The sequence below is a fragment of the Lineus longissimus genome, chromosome 3 (genome assembly GCF_910592395.1).
Source record: "Lineus longissimus chromosome 3, tnLinLong1.2, whole genome shotgun sequence".
NCBI classification, from domain to species: domain Eukaryota; kingdom Metazoa; phylum Nemertea; class Pilidiophora; order Heteronemertea; family Lineidae; genus Lineus; species Lineus longissimus.
In genome coordinates, this window is record NC_088310.1 from 17303201 (window position 1) to 17318772 (window position 15572).

The following is a 15572-nucleotide window of genomic DNA, read 5'->3' on the forward strand; positions in this document are numbered from 1 at the left end:
TCATCTAATAGGTGGAAGCGCAAGAAATATGGCAATCTGTACATGTAGTTCCTTAGCACGGCGACAGATGACGCGTTCGATTTCTGTAACTGCTGTCCCTACGGCGCATGCGTGATACACACTTTCTAACCTCCAACATTTACAAAACACAGGAGAGGTACTAACTGCAGGTTTAGGATTGGTGGAGCTAAGACTTATATCTTCCTCCTGCAAGCCTGAATAGTTCTGATGTACGGTGGGATAGGAGACCCCTACTGGTGACTTTGTGCAACTTTGTCTTGCCTACTTGGCTACTGCCTGTAGTCACCCTTTAATACATGTACCTGGACAGATCTAGTAATAAATCATAAACCTGTCGTTTTAGTTATTCATCAGGCATTCACCTTGTATAATCTGATTATATACATTCCCAAAAATTAAGTCTCTTCTAATCTATACTTGCCAAAATATATACAAATTCTCCTAATTAATAGTTTTAAAAAGTTTAATATTCCCCTTACCAAAAAGTTGAATTTCTGGCAAAAGTGGATCCCGCTTCTTGTACAAATATATAAAAGAAAAGCTGTGTACAACAAAGTTGATCAGATCCATTTATCATTGATTTTGATGCTATTCCTTAGAGTAAATATACAAAAAGCACAATTTATAATATTAAACCATAAACTCTTAAGTTACTAAATCTCTAAAAAGCCTTTGAAATATCTTGGCAAGGAGAGAGCTAAAGACCTCGAGTATTGTTCATTTTGATTTTTTGTGCATTCTAGGCTTCAGCTGCATGTAATAATAGTAAGCACTGCACCTTGTAACATCAACGAAAGAAACATGCAATGTACGTAATAATATACAGACAAAATTACAATAAAGTTATCACACTATAAACTGAACCCAGTTGATAGAAACCAGATGGACTTTCAATTCCATTTACCTGGTTTTATATGAATTCTGGCAATAAGTGTGTGCGACATGAAGGCAAACTATGCAAAGAATTTTGTTCTAAGCACATTCAAACATAAAATAGTATAAAAATACTGTAAACCAGGAAATATTTGTGGCTCTCTACACTTCACGGTTTTGTTAACTGGAATCTTTGGCGTAGTTTCAAAGCGCTTTGAGAACACTGTAACAGTAATACCAGTCAAAATCTTGCTTTTCGCTGGTTTCATTTTCACAGATTCTTCTGGTCATGAAAAATGTAACAGAATTAAAATGTATGCAAAAATTGCAAGGTTTACAGTATAGAAAGTGTATGGCCACAACATCCTCAAATGCATTTTCTGTCAGCCCACGGAATCTGTAGGGCGTTAAGGAACAACAAAGTGATGCGTGCTGGTTTGATTTTGGAAGATCTGATGGAGATTCACTGATTGTATATACATTACCTTCAGAATAAAAATCACTTTAAAAGGATTTAGCCTCAAACTCTTATTCACGATTGTCAAATGATCTTCTGGGAAATAGTTAGAGAACTTATGGCAATCAGAATGTGAAAGGGGATACTGAGTCACTTCTCCTTACAACCAATCACCAGTCCCCTCTGCTCAACCCCACCTCACCCAGTCCCCCCTCCCTCCCTCTTCTGCATTGCACAAATGGACCTGCACATCACTGCATGGTTTGAACTTTTATAGATGCTCAAATACTCCCCGCTAATCTGAGACACACTGTTCAATAGTCTTGGCACCGATAAGTTGGAGCAATTGCCAGGCACCTTGCCTCAAACTCACTTTACCCAGCTCACCCCCTTCTGCACAGCAAAAATGGACCTGCACAGCACTGCATAGTTTTAAATCTAGATGCCTGAATATTCCCCGCTATTCTGAGTGACACTGCTCAAAAGTCTTTGCCTCTCTCGACTCATACTCTTCAGGAAGTCCTCTTGTTTATTGAATTTGATGATTCGTGCCAATGAGAAGATGAACAATACCAGCCAGCAGAGCCACGATGACCAGGAACCAAACTGAAATGATAATATAATAGTTTTTGAGGATCCTTTATAGTCTAATGGTTAACACTGCTGGCCGCCACGCAATAGGGCCCAGGTTCGATCCCGGGGAGAACCCAGGATTGTATGTCTTGATGAACCGGCGTGGCTTTCACGGAAATCAAATTCCTGGCTCTTTACAACACAACGTATGTATGAATATTCAAGGGCCTGTTGGATCACACTAAACCCTGTGGTCCCTTGAATCTGAGTGCCTACAGGGCAGGTAGAATATACCACATGTACCCTATATAATGGACATCATACTTCTGGCAAAAATCTAATTTAGGGTTACGACGCTGGTGATATATTGAAAGGTAGATGTCTTATAAAATGGCAGTACAGTAGCCTACTTGACGAACAGATAAATGTTAAGCAACGATGAAGCTTTTAATGATTTGAACTGATTGTCATCGGTAACCACTGTGGACAATGTACAGTACACTTGTTAAGTAAAAAGAAAGAAGAGTCCATTTATCACATTTTTTTATATTTAGGGTTGTCAATTCCACTCAGCCAGGAAAGTATTTGTGCTCGATGCATAAGTGAGGAGCATGTTATGTGTTATTCTAAAGAACAGAAACACTTGATCTTACCTGTGCCATTCCGAACTCTACAAAGAAATCTCCAGTGTCTATATTTTCGCCAACATGCAATGGGATTGTGTCTGCCTCCTCGCAGCTGAATATAAAGAACGCAAAAGCTCATCAAAATCTATTCAAATGGGGGGGGGCTGCTGCGAAAAACTGAACCACTACAAGACATGAAAGAGGATCTCACGAATTTCTTTCCGAAAGGCTTCTGGAAATGCTTCCTATTTCAATTGAAGTAGGCCACTGGAGTACAACTTCACAAACACATTAGACAAGTTAGGATATACAGATGTTTAGACGGTACTATATATGCAGAAGAATATAAAGAAATTAGATTTGAAAAAATTGCCAAGCACTCACTTTCACAGCTCACAGTGGGCTGTGCTCTCTGATTGATTGTCTCACCTGTATGTCTGTGGTGCCTGTGTAATCACTGAGCACCACTGGTTAAAACCAGTGCTCAAAGTACTTCCTGATATCAGCATCATCGCAGTAAGCACAAAAGTCACCACCATTTTGATAAATGCCGACAACCAGGGCCTGAAATAAACAAGTCCACCGTTTAATATGAAATATAATTCTTCTTTTCTTAAGTTTCTTCATCTCTGGTTTACAATTCTCTTACACGCGAAATGTTTTAACCCCTTTGGTCGATGTGGAAGAAAGAAATCCACACGCGTCGCAAATCGCTCCATTATTGGACCCCTCCGATTTCCTTCTCCTTCTACCATAACTCTTCATGGACATTAATTCAGTTGCTTCTGCTCAACCTCATGAATACGACACTTCAGAACTTTGGTCCCGGATATATGACAATGGTTCGGCTCGGGCATTAACTGACATGACCTCTAACGCAGCATATCTCCTGAAAGAAATCACTGCGTGTGCAAATCATGCTTAATCAGCTGTGCAACCCTGCAACGCAGTGTTTTCTTTGAAGGATATATGCGTTAGAGGTCACGTCAGTTTATGCGCAAACCATACCATTGTTGTATCGGGGACCAAAGTTCCAAAGGGTCGCATTGAACTTGCCCTCTCTGCCCTCAACCTGTTGAGACAAGAGACTATAAGAGTCAAGACGATGAAGAAAGAAGAACTTACAGATCGTTTCCTTGGATCAAGTAGAAAGACATGAGAATCATGTATCCAAGAGCTGTGAGCATTGACATCACTCCCATGAAGATTGAGAAGCCACAATAACCCTGAAGGCCCCACTCGACATCTAAATTAAACTGTGGTGATGTACTATTTGTCACCCATTTTCCAGTGGCATACAACAAGCATCTGCCTTCAAACTGGTGGATGTTCACGCTCAAAGGGATGAAGATAAAAAACGAAAATATCAATGCAAGCAGTAAGGCTGTAACTTGGGCTAACACTGCAATATTCCCTATGCCCATTTTGATCAGGAATTAAGTCAATATCATGAAATAAAGAGGAATGTTGACATCTCGCAATTGAAAATTAAAAACCCGGAAGTAATTTCCTGTAAAACAAGTCGTTGTGGTCGTCGTGGAATATCAAGGTTTCGCATGCTTACGAAAAACGAGTACGTTTACAATTTGAAATACTATGATTGTCATCATAACAACAGTTGATATGAGATGAAACATGTAATTATAATTGTTTAACAGTTTCCATCCTCCACGATAAATGTTCAGATCCTCATGTCACAATAACTTAAAACGTCAACCAAAACGTACCATTGCCAAGTCATACTATTGTATACTTTACGAATAACAACGATCACAACATCATGGAAGTCAGAATTTCTGAAGTCGCGATATTTTGCTTCTTTTTCTCTCTTTTTCTCTGGCCTTGCGCACCAGAGGTTGTAGGTAAGCATTCTTTTGATTCATTGCATATTTTCGTACTGGAATATCAACATAGTGAAACATTTTGGCGGATAAATACTCCGAAAATAGGCTTCAAATTGTGTGTTCGATAATTGATTATTTAGATTTTGTCCGAGAATGGATTGACAGTGCAGTTTGGCAGTTTTCCATCGGCTGTTATAAAACGCGGATTCCGCGGAAATCCGCGGAAAAATCTAACTTGGCTACAGGGTGGCTACCTGAACCGCAGGTGAGAGTTTTTCATATCAATAGTGTGCATTGTTGTGCGCATGAAGTACTCCTGGTGACAAGCCAAGGTCTTTGGGAATCCCCGTTACGGTTATATGGTGCGCTGTATGCGCCGTAAATCACAAGCACCTTGTACAGTAGTTCGAAATAAACTTATACTCTAGGACGGGCCGCGAAGTAAGTTTTTGTGATTGCTAAAAATAGACTCCAATGTGCAGTCGCATATATGGTTGGTTAGGTTCGAGCTGCAAGGAGATTGTCCTAAAACATTTTCTTAGACCAGAATTCAGTTCGTCATCGACCCGATTTGAAGGAGGCATACCGTAACGTACATCAATCCGGGCATCAATCACACTTGAAAGCAGCCTCGTAATATGTTCCGTTAGGGAATCAGGAACCACGGTGGTGTCGAAGATAACGCAAAGTTTATCAACACCAAGAAAAAAAGAGGGAAGAGTCGATCGGAATGGCATGAATGGTGCTCCAGAGGATTAAAATATGACCGATGAAATATGCAGATAACTGGTAGTTCTTGCCTCCGATTTATGATTTATGTTGTTATTTGGATAATATAATTATCATTAAATATTATGCGCGTATTTACTGGCGGCTTTGTGATTTTTCCGCGGAATCCGCGTTTTATAACAGCCGGTTTTCCATCACTATAAGTAGGTATCTTTGTTTACAAAATGCCAAAAGTTAATTATTCGGGCTTCGCCGCTCATCATTTTGCAGCCATATCCCTCAAGGGACATTGCAAATTAACCATCCAGATCCAGAACATGATATTGATATATGTAGGCCCTATTGTAGAGTCGCAGACTTAGTTTGCCCCCCTCCAGGCTTTATCTGTCAGGAACATAATATGATATGTTAAGTCCCAGACTTACTCTTAAGTGAGTCTCCCTTTGGCTTTATGTTGGGGGAGTTCCCCCGAACCCTCCTACGATAGCTGATATATAGTTTTACCCACTGCATTGGAGAGGAAACCCCCCTTGGCCTTGTTGGGACCCTCCATAATTGGGTTGTTACTGGATCGTTACCATACTTGGACAAGGCACAAGAAAGGTCAAGCTTTATTATGTTTCAGATGATGATGTTAACAAGAACAAGTGTCCCGGTCTCTACTGTGGCTTTGTGATAAAGGAGAATGGTAACCAGACTGAATGTGGGGTAAGTCGTAGTATGAAGAGTATAGGGACCAACATTGGTCACATGAATTCATAAGTTCAGATAGATAAATACCTCTCACCATTTGTACTTATGTAATGTTGTCTGCAGGAATATTGGTATGAGAATGCTGGCTAGTTTTCCTGGAGGCTTGCACAGAAAGCTCATGTATTCTTATGAATCAATAAGATCAACTAAAACCAGGCTTCCCTAAATTGGCACAATGATTTGACATCTTCATTTGCTGTTTTCAAGATTTTATTCATGGCTTAAAAACATTCTCTTGCAGGCTTGCCCACGTGGTTACCGCCCTAATGAAAAGAGCTTATGTACAAAATGTGATGGCAGTCCCACATTTTATGACTGGCTTTACCTTGGGTTCATGGCATTGGTGTCTGTTGCTCTCCATTGGTTTTGCATTGACTTCACGAACAAGAGAAAAGTGTATGTACCTTCTAATTTGCTGGGCTGAACAACAAAATTTTGGGCTGTCTGCCACTCATACACATACAGGACAGTGGCTCTAGGTAGTGCTAGAAATACCACGAGGAACGTTGTTTTGTTGAGATATATATTCCATGCAGAGGAAAATGTCATAATTTTTACATTTCGAAGATTATCAATCATTCTGAATCACCAGTTGTCATCTACACACAGTCCTCTCGGCTTGCATACTGTTACATACATTTGTAAGGTCTGTAGGCACTCGAATACCAGGCTGATTGCTTAATTAATGATGGATGCTGAGAGACTCTGTCCAAATGGTACGTGTAGATTTTTAAAATGTTCACAGGCAAATCTTCTTTTCAGGCCCAAACTGATCATTCTCCATGTGTCAGCATTCATCGAGAGTGTTGCTGCAGCAGTGTTGACACTCCTTGCTGTCGAGCCCCTGGGATCCCTACGAGTGAACTCATGTCCGGTCCACCACCTCTCTGACTGGTACACCATGCTCTACAACCCAAGCCCGGATTATGTTAATACCATTCACTGCACACAAGAGGTTGTCTACCCACTGTAAGAACTAGTACGGTAGAACGTCTCTATTAAGGACACCTTTGGGACTGGCAAGTGCTGTCCTTAATAGAGAGGTGTCCTGATAAGAGAGGTCAAATTGAATAGAAACTACCAATTTGGGACCAAAACTAGTGTCCTTAATAGAGAGGTTGTCCATAATAGAGAGGTGTCCGCTAAGGGAGGTTCCACTGTATAAGTAATCAAGTTTAAAAAAAATTGCATTTGACCGGAGGTGCCAGAATGCGACGATACAGGTACCGGTAAATAAATTTAAAGCAGATTCAGTAGCACTTATTTTAGATTGTTCAGTTACACTAACCATTTTGTTTATTTTAACTATAGTAGCAAGTATAACTAAGAATTTGGAATTTCCTACAAAACAGTGCTTCAGCCAAAGCTGTTGTGGTTGTGACTGTCTTTGTCCTCTACTTGGTTGTGACTTTGTCTTTGTCCTCTACTTTGTTGTGACTTTGTCCTCTACTTATGAATTGCCATAACAAATCTGTTACTTCATATCTGTATTGTTCGAACATCATGTTGTGTTATTTCATTATTCTGATCGATTTCTTGTTGTTTGCCTTCTAGATACTCAATCGTCATGGTCTACTATGCTTTCTGCCTGGTACTGATGATGTTCATCAGACCAATCTTATCGACACAGCTGGTAGGCAAGAAAGGCTCCAAATCCATCTATGCAGCTCTCTATTTCTTCCCTATTCTGGCAGTGGTGCAAGCTATCTGTGGAGGCCTCTTATGTGAGTTGAAATAGCAATCTTACTCAACTACTACAAGACACAGATCAATGAGCTACTATCAGTAGAATGTTATTCATTGATGGAGGGTGCATTGAAACATCATACCTTACACCTCAATTCTTCCAGCAATCTTGACTGAAGTTGAAGTTTCTTGGAATGTGTAATACTTGGCCTCAAAAAATAAATGAGATTACAATAGTATTGGAGCTACATGTATATAGATTCTGGCTGTTGGACAATCCAGAGGCCCCTTCCATCGGTAGTTGCCCCGTCATCCAGTTGTATGTGCAAAAATGATCGTTATTATCAAGAATTGATAAAAACTTGTCTGTGTTGTTATTCCAGATTATGCATTCCCGTACATCACTCTCGTTATCTCCGTGGCAACGGTTGCGGTGCATTTCTCGCTCTTCGAAGAACAGGTAGGAAACAACTGTGTACTTTCCAAGTTTGGCTGCATGATCATTGTATTATCTTGTGCATCTTGACCCGCAATGTTTTAAATCGCTAAATCACTCACCCAAAACCTTGACATTTTCCACCTCGCATGTGTTTTTGGCCCAGGCAAGTAGCCTCGATTTTGGACCAATCAGAGCATCTCTTACGGAACGATCTCAACAACTGCAGTAATATCTAATTCTTAGCGACAATATGATTTAAAATAGTCACGACAATACAATCAAATTCAAGTAATTTTTTTAGATTTTTCAACGAACTGAGTACCCCTTCAACAGAATATATCTCAAGTTATACACTTCTATTATTGAAAATTTCATTTGTTTTCATAAATTTTCCTCGATTTTCAGGACTTAAGGTCTCTCTTATGTCAAAACTTCACGAATCCAAGGAACATCGTTATTCTAGTTGGACACTGGATACTTCACGCATTTGGAATCATTGCTATAACGGAACTCAAGAATCCTGCATTCCATGTCCCACTTCTTGCGCTGGTGCCGTTTCCTACATTGTTTTATCTATTGACAGTCAAGTTTACACATCCATACAGACTGGAGCAGGTGTGAGAAAGAGACAGTCAAGTTTACACATCCATACAGACTGGAGCAGGTGTGAGAGAGAGCCGTCATATAAAGTAACCGAACTAATTTTACTGGGTAAGGCTGTATGTTCGACAAGACATCGAACCATTAGCATCCTTATTCTTTCCAGCTTCGCCAAATTTTCATTAAGGAAAAATAAATACTACTCAAGCATCGGCAAAGATTAGTGGTGATAGCTTAACTACCCTTGAGGAGGGGGGGGTACAAGAAACGAATTGATACTTGCATTAGTCCAGATGGTACAGTTAGTAAAGGGTTTCTCGAGAAAAAAAATCTAGACTCTTTTGGCTGGCATAATTTCAAGCAGGTATCATCAAAGGGTACTTATATCCATATGTAATATGGATACGAAAATTCGTTTTTATATGAAACGAATTTTGTCCCATTTTTGATTGGCCACATCTTCTGCACTTGTTCACTCCAGATTGCAACTAGAGATTGAGAATCTTCTAAATGACCTGGAGAACAGATGCAGATATGTTCGTTTGTAATATTTGCTGTATTCTGCCTATGAGTATGTCATGTGCCATTTCTAAAATGTCCTGATATAACTAATGCACGAACAACATGAGAATTGTCATTGGCTTCATTGAACAAATTCTTTATAAAAAGGGATGGACAGTGTTACAGTGTGAGTGGAGAGGGTTTGAAATCTGTGTCGGATGCTGACAAGTATATAATAAAGTCGTGGGTAAATACATGAACTGAACATTTTATGCCCTGTTGATAACTGCCTATAATTTGTGTGTGTCCGAGTTCAGAAGGTTTGTCGGTGTTATATTCGAGTAAAGAAATAATTATTTATTTGTACATAATTTTCAATTATTGTCATTGCCTTTTCTGTTCACTCATGGAAGAATGAGAAGTCACCAAAAATGTGTTTTTGACCATGATTTTGTCCAAAACATTTCACCATGTGTCGATTTGTCACCCTCAAATACCCTTTTCCCAATATGGTAACTGAGAATTCGACCTCATTGACCTTGGAAATTAGGTCAAGGTCAAAATATTTGAACAACTATGTTAAGGTTAGTGACGATGAATAACACCGATCTGGTGTTCCAACATGACCTGTTGAAGAACAAGAGACAATGTCACAACCACCTTGCTTCGAGATGGCCAGGAAGCACCTGGAAGTCGATGGTTGGTGGTGTGCAAGGAAATGACCCTACACATTGTCCTGGATGTGCAGTGGGAAAGAAAGCCAATGTCAAAATGTCAACCCCATATGTCCGAAGTGCAAGAGACAATGTCACAACCACCTTCGAGATGACCGGGAAAACACATGGGAGTTGTCGGTCAACAGTATATCATCAGCAATGATTTTAATTCACAAGAATGGTACGTTTATGTCATCCTGGATGTGCTTTCCATGTTTTGTACATTGTACAAATGTGTTTCAGCTGAGCGCCAGGCCCTTGGGCCTCTTGTTTATGTTTTTCAAGAGGCCATTGGCGGGGCTCCCGATCCGCTAGGCTTTAATTAATGAAGTTCATGAGATAAAATTTCACAGCCTACTAAATGCACTATGGTGAAATGCTTGCATGGTGGGATAATAAGTTTGATTTCGCCAATCTCAAAATTCACGGCTGATACCACAAAAGCATTGTTTCAGTAACGTGTGCGAGGGGAAGATGAAATTCGAGGATGCACCCCCCCTCCCGACTAAACAGGGAGGCATGATTGGTTTCTCTGGTATTGGATGCAAATGGTTGCCTAATCCCTAATCTTGCAAATCGACCTTGTCAAATCCATGCGAACTCGGACATCTTCAATTCGTAATTGTTCTCGGTTGGTTATCGAAAAACTCTGGGACAAGTCTTCTCCAGGGGACGCGCGTGTACGTTTTTCCGGAAGAGACGGCAGGTCAAAGCTGACAGACCTGTTATAATTTCATTCCGTCTTTTGAAAACGAACAAACGGAAATGAGACAAGCAAATTCGCTCAGCTTAAGATTAATTGCACTTCGTCTGGCTGGCATTGGGCGGTGTGTAGAGAGTGGAATCAATGCGATGGAGGATGTGATCTGCATTGCGCTGGTCAAATGGCCCAGTTCCATTTTGTGGGCTCCAGGATCCGCATCCTGGCAGAGGCGGAGTATATTCAAAACCACCGATTACGTCAGGATGTAAGAGGACTAGCCACTTACAATCTCATCAATGATGAAGGTCCTGCTAAGACTAGAGCAGGAAAACCTTAAATATCTAGTAATTATAACCAGAAACAACTGCTCTCCAAACACTGTCTGTATTCATAAACTCGTACTTCAAACTTACATTTTACAAACGGTTGTCACGTCATCATAATCATCACACAACTCAGTTCTTATATTTACAACCCCAAACTATTGTCACAACTGTGATTTACGGACTATCAACCACAGACTCAAACCCAACAGGATGTTCATTCTCTCAGGATACCTTGGACTCTAATTGAATGATGAGGGAAGTTGATGAGAGAAGTTTGTCTCGCAAAGAAAGGCAGCGCGATAACATTTATCTGCACCAACGAACTGTTCAAATGTGCAAAGGGACTAAGTCACTACGAATAACAAATCTGTAACATTCGTTGCCCTGATCTAATAGCTGATTTGGCATAATGTATGTTTCTCAACCCTACGACGAAATACGAACGACGAAGGTCTGTCGTATCATCACGTCACACTCGTAAATCACTGCATACATGAGCTTTTAATAGCAGAAATTGGGGACATTTTCTTACAAAAAGCCGTCGATAAAGTCAATTTACATACTTCGTCGTTCGTAGCTCTAGGTAAAGGTTGCGGAACTTGTCTGTAAATTCCATCATGAAGATATCAGGGGTAAATGTTCGCTTTTCTGCTGGCCGGAGAAGCGAACATTAACCACTGATTTTCTCAGGATGGTAAATTCAAGCGTATATGGTCCTCATTTCAGTTAAACTAAGGGATAGCAAGCTTCACTCGCGATACCACACTGGTTGCCCTTGTTTCTTGACATCTTGATGAAGCCGCTTAAGCCCCACTGGGGTCCCCAGCTGAAAGAGAAAACAGGTTGATAACGTGAATATTGCCTTAGGGCAGGTAAGGCGGATTTTTACCAAACACGTTGTCGTCGGAGTGGCTCAATGAAGACATCGGCGCATGGTGATCATGATAGAGCGAGCGATCGACTCTCTTCGACAGCGCAGGTTCCCTTCGGATAGCCCGGTATCCTCCTACAGTACAGCTTGCCTAAATATTGTCTAAAGGGCCTATAATGAGCAAAGTTTATTCAGTCGCGAGCTTTCGACCCAATATAAAAAACACGTCTTTGGACATCCATGATAAAGGAGAAACATGCAGATAGGCGTTCGTCGGGCTACTTAATTCATCTTCATTTTACATCGTGGAACAATGAACTTATGCAGACTACGAAAGGGTTTGGGTAAGGCCGGTTACCAGTAACGAGCTGACTCGAACTTTTTTCCGTGGCGACATCATCCGGATATCTCAGTCACCACCAGCAGCAGTTGGTAGTCGATAAATTAGAAGTGGGGGAAAACGGAATTTGGAGCCTTGCGTAGCCGGAGAACATGTCTTATTGAACAATAATTTCTATTTGATTTGAATAGGCGGGTCGGTCTTGCCTACCTGTTTTTGACGATCCAGTAATCGATGCCTCTTTCTGATCCATACCCGACGACTAGGACAGCGTGATTTAATTTGTAGGGACTGCAGTCGGGCTCGTTGTACACTCCGTGACTGGAAAATAAGAGGAGAATATTCAGGCTACGAAGAGATCGGCATCAAAACTGTCGCAGCACTATTATCACAACAACCTACAATGTACAACCACATGCATTATCTTAAATCTTAGATCTCGTTTATTACTGTCTCATCGTCATCAAGAAACAGACTTTCTTGGTGGTATTGGTGTGTTGTCTTCAACATGTTCAATAACATTGGCGTCTCTGGCACATAGGTCTCCGTGGATCAACTCATCTCGAGTATTGCTTTCTATTCTTGGTCAGGGGGCCTGTCGACACGGATCTTTACGTATAAAGTTAGAAATGTATATAAAATTCGTCCTCTTTCTACAGAGTTTTTATCCGTATACGTTTAAGGATCCTTGTCGCTGTTCTCAACCTTCCTATTATCACGGATGTAGAGCAAATGATATAATCATCGTCACAGCGCAGACCTACACGTACCTGTAGTAATGAAAGTTTGAAGTGACGGTTATTGCGACAGAGACAGGACCAACGCTGGCTACGGCGGCCTTGAGAGCATCTTCATCAGCCCGGGGAAGGTATATGACGCCCGTACTCTTTGCTCCAATACATGATTCCTTTGTATGACAGTTACCGTCCTGCAAGTAAAAGATTCATTTTTGGAAGAATTGATTGATACCGAATATGAATTACATCGTATTGGTTTTTACACCCAACACCGCGGGGCTATAAAAATTAATGTACGTCAAAACCGAGGCACTGACCGAAGTTTTGGGGGAAATGGCATCTCGACCCGAGCTCCTCGGTTTTGCCCATGACCCATGGTTTGAACCTGAATGAATTTTAAACAAATAAAAAAATCTCACCTTTGCCGTATAAGGGTAGCACTTTTCCGTATCGAGACCTCCGGCCTCCTTCACGTACTTAAAGGTCGAGCATTGTGATCCACCTTGACATCCATTGTTACCTGGAGGAATAAAGCCAGAGTGAAGTGATTAGATGTGTGTCAACATTTTGGCCCAATATAACCCGACTTAAGTCCTCGAACTACCTACCCCAAAGTGTTGAGCAGTCTATCAGTTGCTGTTCAGAGAGGTTAACCAGCTTTCCTGTCTTCCTCTTGTGTTGTCCCTCCAATGACCCTGTAGCGGAAAAGGACCAACAGGAGCCGCATTTGCCCTGTAAAAGAAACGTGTATATAATTGCGATGATGGGTTTCCACCGGACTACGTCTCCAGACCTTATTGCAACAAAAACACAAGTCTGTACAAAGGACGAGACAGGACATGTACAGTAGCTCGGGTAGGCCAGGATTCGACATGTAAAATGAACTTCTAGTGAATGTCAACGTGAAGACAACTGAAAAATAATTGAAAAAGTGAGTTGAAACAGTCGGCTATTCCCTTGACTCATCTGGGGGAACTCATTGGCAAAGTCGTACCTGATCCTTGACTGCGGTAACGTATCCCTTTGTCCTCCAGTCAACTGCAGAGGGTGCATCCAGATTGGCAGGGGGCAAGTAGGTAGAGCCACCGGTCATGTTGTCCGGCTTCAGGACAAATCCAGACATCAGCTTCTTTAATTCCTCATTGCTCTGAAAATATAATACACGTTTTCTAATTAACACATACTCATTCCACTCACTATTTATATTATAGTTGACTAAAAGTGTAGTTTGTAAGAAGATTGGTAAAAAGTGACAATTCTTTTAGTGATAGGGACATTTGATACGCATTTTACTCTGCGTCATGGTCAAAATGTGACCTTACATTAACCCTCCCGTGTCTCGAACCGCCCCAACTTGGGATTTATAGTACCATTATATTACCAGTAGATTAACCCTGCCGTGTTTCCGCCCCAACTTGGGATGTATAGTTTTGGGTAAACCATGGTGTCGGCTGAGAATTTAGCCGCACCTACCATATCAGTGAATTGGTTGACGCCCATCCAGTAGGTGTGCCGACCCATGTCTGCCTCGATGTTGTGCCGCATGATTGTCTTCAAGTTGTTCATGAAGATGATCTTCCGCAGGCCTTCTTCCGTCGATTCATAGCTCCTCTCGTAGCTGACTTTGTACTTGGACCATTCGTCTTCAAGGCCGACCAAAAATTGTGACGAGCAGGTGGCAAGGCCGAGTACGCCCAACACCAGGAGGTAGATGGCTGTCTTCATCTTTGAAGAAGGAGGACAACAAATACAGGAGAATTGGATTGACGCTCTTCGCTTTGTTTCCACACTGATGAGAGGCTATACGGTCCCAATGATTATTTGCGAGTGGTAAAAATTGATAGACCTGTGACATTATTTCCCTTTTCTAGAACGGACGAACGAAAATCAAATGACAAGAAAAGTCAAGATAAGAGAAAAACGCTCACCTCACATATAGCTCCGCTGTTCATCCCGGACTGCAGTTGAATGGTGCGACGGTGCCAACTTTTATAGGATGTGGTTGTGATAATCGAATCACGGACTTGGAAGTCCATGATCAAATGGACTAGTATCAATTGTGATGGAATTGCGAGATCATGATCACCACTGTATATGAAAACTGCTGGGTTTGAGGAAGTACCAGTCCTCATGCATGTTCCTCTTGCTGATATTTCTATTTACTCAGTAAAGTAAACATTTTTCATATTTCCCTCTTCTAGAGCCAACTTTTATAGGAGGTGGTTGTTATTCAGTAAAGTAAACAATTTATCTCCGGGTGTCCTCCTAACCCATGAAATATAGACGGTGTCTTGCACATTCGCCTAAACCACAATCGCCTATCCACATTCGCCTAAACCTTTTTCGCCTAAACCTTTTTCACCTAATCAACATTTGCCTAATTCCACTTTCGCCTAATTCCATTTTCGCCTAATTCCTTTCTCGCCTAATCCTTTTTCGCCTATTCCATATTCGCCTAATTTTGGCATATACCTAACTCCCCTGTGGCACATAAAATGGGTCATTCCAAAATGTCATCTCTTATGGTCAGTGATCTTAGCTATGGTTATGGAATATTCTTACTCATAATATGGACCATTCCTTTTCAAAAAGCCATTTCCTTGGTTCAGTGATCTTAGCTTGGGTTGGCCTAGGAATAGGCGAATGTGGAATTAGGCGAAAGTGGAATTAGGCGAAAAAGGAATAGGCGATAAAGGAATTAGGCGAAAATGGAATTAGGCGAATGTGGATTAGGCGAAAAAGGAATAGACGAGAAAGGAATTAGGCGAAAAAGGAAT

General features: G+C 41.1%; 3 protein-coding genes across 3 annotated transcripts; 1 reads left to right on the forward strand and 2 right to left on the reverse strand.

The window, feature by feature from the left end:
* LOC135484049 (transmembrane protein 179-like) lies at positions 1-4044 on the reverse strand. Its single transcript, XM_064765122.1, has 4 exons — positions 3676-4044; positions 2980-3114; positions 2578-2662; positions 1-1957 (listed from the first exon to the last, which is right to left on the reverse strand). Exons 1-4 carry the CDS (start codon positions 3972-3974, stop codon positions 1790-1792), a joined length of 687 nt encoding a protein of 228 aa, XP_064621192.1. The 5' UTR covers positions 3975-4044; the 3' UTR covers positions 1-1789.
* Positions 4045-4323: 279 nt separating this feature from the next.
* Positions 4324-9467, forward strand: LOC135485001 (JNK1/MAPK8-associated membrane protein-like). Its single transcript, XM_064766726.1, has 7 exons — positions 4324-4412; positions 5749-5831; positions 6118-6272; positions 6639-6845; positions 7431-7600; positions 7946-8022; positions 8407-9467. The coding sequence occupies exons 1-7, from the start codon at positions 4331-4333 to the stop codon at positions 8620-8622; spliced, it is 990 nt and encodes a 329-aa protein (XP_064622796.1). The 5' UTR covers positions 4324-4330; the 3' UTR covers positions 8623-9467.
* A 1428-nt stretch (positions 9468-10895) lies between these two features.
* On the reverse strand, positions 10896-14767 carry LOC135485002 (procathepsin L-like). The gene is made up of 8 exons (XM_064766729.1): positions 14724-14767; positions 14269-14520; positions 13790-13942; positions 13404-13527; positions 13215-13315; positions 12829-12986; positions 12269-12379; positions 10896-11673 (listed from the first exon to the last, which is right to left on the reverse strand). Exons 1-8 carry the CDS (start codon positions 14745-14747, stop codon positions 11574-11576), a joined length of 1023 nt encoding a protein of 340 aa, XP_064622799.1. The 5' UTR covers positions 14748-14767; the 3' UTR covers positions 10896-11573.
* Positions 14768-15572: the final 805 nt, after the last annotated feature.

Coding starts and splice junctions, on each gene's coding strand:
- LOC135485001 (XM_064766726.1), top strand. CDS start 4,331: ATGGAAGTCAGAATTTCTGAAGTCGCGATATTTTGCTTCTTTTTCTCT. Junction 5,832..6,117: donor GTAACCAGACTGAATGTGGG/GTAAGTCGTAGT, acceptor ATTCTCTTGCAG/GCTTGCCCACGTGGTTACCG. Junction 6,273..6,638: donor TTCACGAACAAGAGAAAAGT/GTATGTACCTTC, acceptor TCTTCTTTTCAG/GCCCAAACTGATCATTCTCC.
- LOC135485002 (XM_064766729.1), bottom strand. CDS start 14,747: ATGAACAGCGGAGCTATATGTGAG. Junction 14,521..14,723: donor ACAGCGGAGCTATATGTGAG/GTGAGCGTTTTT, acceptor CCTTCTTCAAAG/ATGAAGACAGCCATCTACCT. Junction 13,316..13,403: donor AGACTGCTCAACACTTTGGG/GTAGGTAGTTCG, acceptor TTATTCCTCCAG/GTAACAATGGATGTCAAGGT.
- LOC135484049 (XM_064765122.1), bottom strand. CDS start 3,974: ATGGGCATAGGGAATATTGCAGTGTTAGCCCAAGTTACAGCCTTACTG. Junction 3,115..3,675: donor TTGATCCAAGGAAACGATCT/GTAAGTTCTTCT, acceptor TGTTTATTTCAG/GCCCTGGTTGTCGGCATTTA. Junction 1,958..2,577: donor TAGAGTTCGGAATGGCACAG/GTAAGATCAAGT, acceptor TTATCATTTCAG/TTTGGTTCCTGGTCATCGTG.